Source organism: Gouania willdenowi, chromosome 4 (genome assembly GCF_900634775.1).
Source record: "Gouania willdenowi chromosome 4, fGouWil2.1, whole genome shotgun sequence".
Classification (NCBI taxonomy): domain Eukaryota; kingdom Metazoa; phylum Chordata; class Actinopteri; order Blenniiformes; family Gobiesocidae; genus Gouania; species Gouania willdenowi.
In genome coordinates, this window is record NC_041047.1 from 36,260,495 (window position 1) to 36,270,454 (window position 9,960).

Sequence of the window (9,960 nt, forward strand, 5' to 3'; positions counted from 1 at the left end):
GGGGAGGGTATTATATTTCCCGATTTAGCTGGTGACATCACAAACTAAGAAATTTTGAAATGGTGCAATTGTCTCTGTGTTGTAAGACTTACACAGACCACAAACAAATGACTGGATGGTTTTATTTCACATTTTGTGTGCTGGTGGACACTCAAGTTACCTCATAAGTGTTAAAAAAAAAACTGCACAGGTCGATTTTTCATAATATGTCCCGTTTAAGACCTTAAAGGAATTTTCCACTGTTTTTACAAATGTGGCCTAAAGCCTTTGAAATGTCCTTATTAGACGATCCATGTCTAACAAAATGCATTAATTTGCACCATATTCATATTATTAACCTTTGAAATGGGACGAGTTTACTGTTGTAGAGCCTGTGCACGCCATGTTGAAATAACGTCATTGATGACGTAAATCCTTCCTTTTAGTCCATTGAGTAATTTGATAAACAAAATATGTGACCTGGAAAAATCTGTGACTTTTAAGATTTGACGGCTTCAACTTTGATCTTCAGCTATTCGACCTTTCTTAAACAGATTTCTACCATTCAACGATTGATGGCTAATGCTAGGTTAGTGCGAATTATAGGTAAATGCTAATGTTAGCTAATTGTGTTGCTAGGTTAATGCTAGGCTAATGCTAAATAATGCTAATATTAGGCTAATGCTAGTGCTAGCTTAATGCTAGCACATATTAATGTTAGGCTAATGCTAGCTAATGCTAATTAATGTTATCTAATGCTATATAGTGCTAATGCTAGGCTATTGCTAGCTAAGGCAAGAGTATTTTAATGCTAGATAAAAATCAATGCCAGCTAATGCTAATGCTTGTTTAATGTCAATGCTATCTTATACTAGATAGGATTATTGCAAGGCTAATGCTAGCTAAGGCAATGGTTGTTTAATGCTAGGTTAATGTCAATGCTAGCTAAAGTTAATACTAATTAATGCCCATCTTAATGTTAGGCTAATGCTTGGTTAATGTTAATGCTAGGTTAATGCTAATGCTAATATTAGGCTAATGCTCATGTTGTGTTCAATGACACGTGCCAGCACCTCCTCACTTTCATTTTCTTTAGGAAATGCAAATATTCTAGTTGTATATGTTACACACATTTTGGTTGGCGCGATTCTCAAGATGGTCTACATGTTAAATTCTATTTTCTCTTTTGCTTCCCCAAACTTCACCCATGGTTCTCCGGCTTCATCCTACAAATTCTATATTGTGTGTTAAGAATATTTCATTTCCTATTTTGCCATTCTTTGTGTTGTGATCAACATTGTGCTCTCGCTCTGTTTTAATGTCACTCTGCTGTGTGATAGAAATGGCTCTGAGCCTTAGCCGCCCACCATGCTGACACCTTTAGCGCTGTGATTAAATTAGCATTATTGGGCCTTTAGCTGCTTTCACTTAAAACTGCAGAAACGTTTCCCAAACACACGTAATTACTTTATTGATTCAAGCGGCTGACTGTCGTTCTGCTGTTTTCATGCCTGACTGTCATTAAATTACACATCCATATTGTTTCCTAACTGGGAGGGTTGGGGTCAATTACATTTTTCAATTACAATTACGTCTTCAATAATCCGAGTTCAATTATAACCCAATTATGATTATGGTAACTGCCATTTTTTCCAATTATAACTAAGATTACAATTATAATTAAAGAATAAAAGTCAGTTACAATTAGCTTCTAAATTACTAAAGTTCAATTACAATTAATCACAATTACTGAGCCATTGTTAAATAACCTTATAAAACGTAACTTTCCTCTTGTGTTAGCTATAGCATTAGAGATGCTAACAGGCCAGTTTGAACCATGTCTTAAATCAGATGTAAAATACACAAATAAATATTATCTATCATCTAATTTCTTCCAATCTATTGGTTTCCTTGTTAGGCTTCCTAGTCAATGAAAATATTGGTTTAAATATTTTTAGTGTGGATGTCTGAGTCTTATATACATCTATATTTTTTTTTTTTTTTTTTTTTTTAATGGTAAAATGATCCCTAAGAGAACTGATCACGGAAATAATTGATCTGAAACACATTTTAATGATTGTTAACTATGTATGATTAGGCCATAGAACTGTAACATGGTTCCATAGGTTTGCGATTAATTGTAATTGACAATTTTTTTTTCATATACAGGTAATTTCTAATGCAAATTACAATTACTAAGTCAATTATCCAAACTCAATTACTAGTCACTTGCAATTACAACAGATTTTTTTTTTTTTTTTTTTAAATTTACAAATACAGTTATAATTATGTCATAATTGTATTTAACTATCAATTACCTGATTACAATTATAATCAGGGTTGGGGGGTCAATATAGTTGTAATAGTGTAATTCATAATTAATTACAATGATGAAGTAAATAAAATTGAAATCATAAATGAAAAAAAATCTGTTGCTGTTGTCATTGTAATTGAATTGTAATTGAGTTCCAATAAATGACTTTGTAATTCTAATTGGCATTTTATAAAAACGGTTATTTACAATGTAATGAACCACGAAACTGGGGGCCATGGTTTACACATAGGCCTATGTAGTAAAACATTATTAAAATATGTGTAATAACTAGTTTACCTGTTAGTTCTCGACGATCATTGTAAAATTTAAAAAAAAAAAAAAGTTGAAATCTAGAGGTAAACTGACAGAACAAAGGCTCAGACGCATCAAAAATATTAATACCAATTTATTCATTGATTAGGAAGTTTAACAATAACTAAGATTTAAGACATGGGTCAAACTGACCCGTTAGCATTAGCGATGCTAACAGAAAGCTAACACAAGAGGAAGGCTGTGTTTTATGAGGTTATTTATTAAAGGCTCAGTAATTAGGATTAATTGCAATTGAAATTAATTGAGAACTTAATTCTAATCGATTTCAGGGGTAAAATAATAAATGCTGAGTTGTAACTGGCGGTGATACATCATCTGCAACATGAATAAACTTCAGATATTCACGTGTGTATCTGAACTTCAATAGTTAAATATGATCTGAAGTTCCTTATCTCGTTGTTAGAAGTAGTTCTGTGTGATCTGCAGAGCGTGAGCTTTTAAACAAACACCGTTTAAGCCATTAAAACAGCGTCTGCATCCCACAAACCAGCTTTAAACAGAGCTAATCCATAATACTAATGAGCAATCAGCTTTGTTTTGCTCTGTGATTTAGCTGATTTACCAGCACCAGTGTGTGTGTGTGTGAGTGTGTGTGTGTGTGTGTGTGTGCATGTGTGCATGCCTTTTTCCCCATTAATGCAGAAAAACATTTACTACAAGAAAAGAGTGTGAAACATTACAATGTTTGGCAGAGGATACAAAGCCACGTAATGATGAAATCTGTATTCGTTTCATGAGTTGAAATTAATCACGTCTCCCCGTCTCACATCCCCCATGCAAATTCAACATCAGCACGTCTTGTGTTTTTGCTTTTTATTTGTGTGAAACGGTGGAGCTGATGTGTCATCACAGCTGGGGTTACTCGGCCAATCAGGTGGCTGCGTTACTAACCATGTGAGATTAGGAAGTGTGCTGCTGATGTGTCGTATGTATTCATGCTAGTGCCGTGGGTCAAAGCGTCACTAGCTGGACACAGAGGGTTTTATTCATTGTTTGTGCTGCAGCAGCGGGTGTGTGTGTGTGTGTGTGTTTGCATATTCAGCACGTATACGGTCAGTGAACGTATCATTCAGGTGCTCTGATGAACTTTGAGTTAGTTATATTCAACACTAGAAATGTGCACACTACAGTGTAGATCAGAGGTCACCAACATGATGCCTGTGGGCTCCAGATCAATCAATCAATCAATAGTTATTTATAAAAAGCACTTATCATAAATAGAGATGCAGCTCAAAGTGCTTTTACACAGTTAAAAATACACCCACCTCGTACAAACCCCGCCCACAACACACAGACACACAGGTTAAAATAAGGACAATGGCACATGGCTGGGTACAGAGGCTGTAGGTAAGGAGACATCACCAGGAGCTGTCTGCACCAGGACACAGACCGGGGTACAGGGCGCTGAGACAGAGCCCCCAGTTCATAAAAACAGCAGAAGACATTCATCATCACTGAGGGCCACAAGACAAACATCACCACTGCAACCACGGCCCCTCACAGCCCCCAGTGCAGAGCAAACACTGGGATAGTAATCCTAAACAACAAACGATAACAATCTTAAAACTATAAAAACAACAAAAGATAACAATACAAATGTGAAAGATAAAAATCCTAAAATAAATAAATAATGAGTTAAAAGCTAATTTGAAAAGGTGGGTCTTGAGCCTGTTCTTGAAAACATGAATGTTCTCAGCAGCCCTGAGGTTCTCCACAGACTGTTCCACAGACAGTGTGTGTCCTGACTGTAGGGATTATTAAAAGGTCCGGGGAGGCTCATAGGGTAAAAGTAGTTCTGAAAGACAAAAAGGCCAAGACCATAAAGACACTTAAAAACCAGCAGTAAGAGAACTTTAAAATCGATCGTGAAACACATGCAGTGATTTTAAAATGAGTGTGATGTGTTCCCACCTCCTGGTTTTCATCAGGATATGTGCTGCTGAATTCTGTAATAATTGTAAACTTGAAATAGTCTTTTTAGGAGGACCAGAAAGCAGAACATTACAGTAGGTAATTTGACTAGTGATAACAGCATACATTAGCATCTCCGTGTTGGCCTGAGAAAGAATGGGGCGGACTCTATGTTCTTCAAATGATTTTGTTACATTTTTAATGTGAGGGATAAAAGTGAGCTCAGAGTCTAAAATAACGCCCAGGTTTTTAACTAATATAGAGGGAGTCAAAGATGCTGTTTGAAGTTTAGGTAAAAGTTTCTCTCTCTTGGCCTCAGGACCGAGAACTAAAACTTCAGTTTTGTCCTGAGGAGAAAGTTTTCTACCATCCAGGATCTGATATCTAAAATAAAGTTAAAAAAAGCATCCATTGGACTGGTGTCATCAGGAGACACAGAGATATACAGCTGTGTATCGTCAGCGTAAGTGTGAAAGTTTACTCCATGCCTCCTGATGACATCACCAAGAGAGAGCATGTACAGATTAAATAAAACAGGGCCTAAAACTGATCCCTGAGGCACACCACATGTTATTTTATGGACACTAATGAGCTCCATCTAAAATCTGATTTACTTTTCAGGATTTAAACACACAAGCATAAAAAAAACATATGAAAGATGTAGTTAGTATTTTGTAGAGTTAAAACTGATGCATGTGATAAAGTTTTAGTATTAAATTAACCACCTTTAAATGTTTATCTTCATTGAAATATCATGACAAATCACAATATCGTGTTTTCAAATGCTGCAGATTTGGTGTATGGGTTGTGGTATGTTTTGTATATTATTTCAGTAGAACATATATTTTTTTAAAAAACGCAATGTGGATTTTACAAATGTTACACGTTTTACGATAAGTTGTTTAGTAAAATAGCAACATGGGGATTTTCTGATGTGTAGAAAATGAAACAATTGAATAAATTAGGAGAAATAAAGTGTTTCATGTTTAAATGAAAACATTTACTACCTTTTTAAGGGTTAGGGTTAGTTAGCCTTATTATCTTACCTTTAATTAAAGTGAAACCGTGAACATGTAGTATTTAAGAAGTGCTTTTCTAACTCATAGTAGCCCTTCAGACTATACAGTGTTATAAAGTAGCTCACAGTTTCAGAAAGGTTGGCGACTGTAGATTTTAGGACATCCTCAGAGTGAGGTATCATTAAAACCTCTGTCATTTATCAAAACAAACGGACTCACGACTCAGAAAAACCACCGTCACATGAAATGGCCTCAGGCTTAAAAAAAAAAAAAAAGTCATCAGACAACAACCTCAGGTCATAAAACACGACATGACACATTTTAAAGAAACTGAAAAACACATGACGTCATCAATATATGCTGCTTCTGATACGAGAGTAAAGTTCAAGGCTGTTTTATTTATTTATTTTTTAAAGGTTAAGATATATCAATGTTTCATTTAACTATGTATTTATTCATCAAGATAAGATAAGATAAGATAAGATAACCTTTATTAGTCCCACAAGGGGAAATTTACAGTTTCAGCGACAGATAAATAAAATATAATAAAATAAAGTAAAAATAAAAAATAGAAGATATATACACATGGGCCTGTTTATCTTTTGATAAATCAGTGTTTTTCGAAGCAACAACTAAATGAGCATAAATAAGGGTTTGTTAACAGTTTGTGCTGCTTGTTTCAGAACCTTTGATCACATGTGTCAAACTCAAGGTCCGGGGGCAAAATCTGGCCCTTTAGAGCAGGAGTTTTCAACCTATGGGGTAATGAGACAATGGGAAGGGGTCGCCAGATAACCTTCAAGAAACTAAGAATATTTTGTGAACAGTTTAAGCAAATTTTTGTGTATTTTTACCCTTTTTCTACAACCACCAAACCTGCCATATTTTAACCTATTTTCATCACTTTTTCTGGCCAAACTTTTGCTCCTTTTAAAGCATTTTTGCTACATTGAACCCTTTTCTGCTGTTTTTCCATCACATTTCAGTGGCCTGGGTTCAATCCCTGCCATCTCCAAGAAAACAAAAAAAATCTAAGAAAAATCTGAGATAAGGCTCGGGTAATTTTTGATTTTTGTGCCTTACTGCTTTCTAAGACCTGTTTAAATACATGCTTTATATTTGCAGTAGTTTTTAGGGTCTAATGATGCTCTTACCTCAATTTTTATTTTTTGACCTGTAATTTTTTTATTTTTGTCTTTTTTTCATATCTTACTGCATTTTTACCCCAATTTAAGTGTGCTCATCATATTTGCACTTGTTTTTAGGGTCTTGTGATAGCCTTATCTCACAAAAACAACTCCTAAAGTGGGGATGTAGCTCAGTGGTAGAGTACATGCTACGCATGTATGAGTCCCTTGGTTCAATTCCAAGTATCTCCAAGAAAATTCTGATGAAATTCTGTTTTTATGCCTTAACTCTGATTTGGGGTGTTCATCACCTTTTTTTTTTTATTTTTCATGCCTTTCTGAATTTTTACCCCAGTTTATGTGTGATCATTATATTTGCACTAGTTTCTAATAATGATTTTTCCTCAATTTTCATTTTTTTAAATTTTTGGAAAATAATGCCTTACCTCCGATTTTGGGTGATTTATGATTTTTGTCTTCTTTTTTTTTTTTTTGGCTTAACTGCTTTCTTAGCCCTGTTGAAATATGTGCATTGAAACTTCCACTAGTTTTTAGGGGTTAATGATGATTTTAACTCAATTTTTTTTGAAATTTTTGAAAAATATGATTTATTATACCCTTTCATGCCTTACTGCATTTTAACCCCAGTTTAAGGGTGCTCATCATATTTGAATATTAAAACTGTAATGAAAACGTTTGAGTCAGTGTCTATACAACAATAGTTTTTATTTGCAGACGTCATCCTCTGGTTGGTATCCTCTGTTGTGTGTTCCTTCCATTCTGTCCATGTGTTGATGGTTCTGGTTCTCCTGAGCACCAGTAGCACCAGTAGAAACAGTAGAAGCAGTAGCACCAATAGAACCAGTAGAAGCAGTAGCACCAACAGAACCAGTAGAACCAATAGAAGCAGTAGAACCAGTAGAACCATAATGTGAGGGTCTGATCCCAGTAGAGATCTGGATCTCCTCCTGTCCTTCTGAGAGGCTCTTTGTGTTTTTCCTTCTTCTCTGTGAACATTGGAGCATCCACATGTTAGCAGAGCAGATTGCATGTTCTCTGTCATGTGATCAAACGTTAGTTGGACTGTTACCATGTGATGGTTCTGATGGTACTGTTCTATAACGTACTGGTATTTAGCTGCATTCAGTCCAAACGCTGCTGATAACCTCTGACCCAGGAAATCAACACCTTCATGAAGAGAAGAAGAAGAAATAACGTGTGTGTGTGTGTGTGTGTGTGTGTGTGTGTGTGTGCGTGTGTGTGTGTGTGTGTTCATCATCACCTACTGAGCAGTGAAGCTCGTCCAATCAGCACGGCGTCTCTCCTCAAAGACGCCTTTAAAAACATTAAAAGCAGACAAACTATAAAACACGTGGTGTACAGTATTACTGTAGATGTTGTACACTTACTGACCTTCTCTGCTGGTTCTCCTTCATCTTCCTCATCCTCCTCTTCATCACTGTCTTCCTCCATCAAAGTTTCTCCACTAGAGAAATAAATGATCTTCTTCTTCTTCTGTGGTGCTTCATCAGATGCACAGGCCTCTTTTTCTCCTAAAGTCTGTCATAGAAAACATATTTAATATTTAAAATAGTTGAAACCTCTAAAGCTTAATATATGATCATGTGATACTTTTTCTAATCAATATTCATTAACACGTGCTTTAAAATATAAGATGTTGTATTAGTGTCAGTCAGAACATTGGGGGGCTTATACAGTAAAGTATTGGTGTTTATTTTACATGTGAGGGAAAAAAAACAAAAAAAGAAAAATGTATCATAATATTAATATAATGTTAACTCATAATTATGAGATAAGACAGTATCTCCATTTCTTTATATGTTTTTATTGTCAAATTAAGTTCAGTTTGAAAATGTAATTTAAATAACTGAGTTTCAGGTTTGGGAACATTTTTCATTCCTGACTGTATTTACAAACAAAACCATGTTTTTCACAATTTCTAAATGAGTTGAAAATATGTAAAATTATATGATAATAATAATAATCATCATCATCTCTAAAACTAAAATAAAAAAAACAAAGCAATAAAAACACACCATCCATTTTCTGCCTTTATAATTTGAAACCAGTCACAATATGACATGATCCCGAGTGACGTGCAGTGACCACTAGGGCTGGGTAGACACGTTGCAAATCCAGACCACCAATTACAATTTCATATGTTTCTACTGGCAAGTGTTAATTCAATTTAAATCAATTTTATTTCTACAAAGCAATTTCCAACAAAGTCATCTCAATGCGCTTATCAAAATATAAAATTCATAATAAGAAAGAAAAAACCCAAAAGATCCACATGAACAAGCATTTAGCCATCTAACAAAATCAACATCATAAACATCATTAAAGAACCATAAACAATTATTTTATATAGTCTCCATACTCTCCCAACAACATATATCTCATGACACGACAGCACATCTGTTGTTTGTGTTGGAAACACAGAAACACAGAGAAAAAGACAACAACAACAACTCAGAACATCCTCAGTGAGGAGCATCCACAAAGTCAATCCTTCCTTTTGTTTCATTCACTGTAGAAAATACAAACAATGTTCTGACCTTAGCTTTGCTGAAGGTCTGGTAGCTCAGGTGTTGGTCTCCATCTTTTAAAACCTGTTGTTTTTCCTCAAAAAAAAGTTTTTTTTATCAACTCTAGTGCTGTCATCCTGACTGTAGTGTTATCCCGCCCACTAGCTAGAGAACATAGCAGCAGCGGTCACATGATATTAATTCACTAATGCACTGTGAACGTACGTATAGCATTTAGCATAGCGCGGTTATGTCCAAAGGCAGCGTAGAGAGCTGCCTTTGGACGTAAATGGTTTTCATCTTGATGAACTGACTGTACATGTGCAAACACATGAAAACACGCTATGGAAACAGAGGCAGAGCAGCAATGTGCTTTTGGGAGAGGGTGTGGCCTCCTCCTGACTCCTCCTCCTGCCTAACAGCGGAGTGAAACTGTGCAGCCGTTCCAGGAACTAGTGCTGTTTAGTAATTTCGGCTATGAAACGCACAAAATGCGGACACTTTTAAACTTATTGGTACTGTAGGATATTGGAAAATGGTAAAATAAATAATTCATAATTATATTATAATTAAAACAAATAATGCACTAATGCCACTCTATGCATACTCAGCGCCCCTCATTGGCAGTGATAGGTGCACTACGTGACTTAAAGTTCCGTCAGTTTTATTTTAGCTCATATTTATTTTTAGCTACCCCGCTAACCGTTTTATTTTAGCTATATCCCGAA

General features: G+C 35.4%; 1 protein-coding gene across 3 annotated transcripts in view; it reads right to left on the reverse strand.

The window, feature by feature from the left end:
- Nucleotides 1-7,390: 7,390 nt before the first annotated feature.
- Nucleotides 7,391-9,960, reverse strand: part of LOC114462438 (protein FAM177B-like) — a 3,458-nt gene continuing 888 nt past the window's right edge. Inside the window, exons 2-5 of one of the 3 annotated variants that reach the window (XR_003673951.1) lie at nt 8,097-8,243; nt 7,966-8,018; nt 7,811-7,871; nt 7,391-7,690 (exon numbers count right to left, since the gene is read on the reverse strand). Coding sequence is in view for 1 of the 3 variants with exons in the window: in XM_028445271.1 (XP_028301072.1) it covers nt 7,409-7,690; nt 7,774-7,871; nt 7,970-8,018; nt 8,097-8,243 (576 nt within the window). In the remaining 2 variants the exon portion in view is untranslated. Of the gene's footprint in view, nt 7,691-7,773; nt 7,872-7,965; nt 8,019-8,096; nt 8,244-9,960 lie in introns of all 3 variants that reach the window. The other 2 variants (XR_003673950.1, XM_028445271.1) reach the window with 2 other exon arrangements.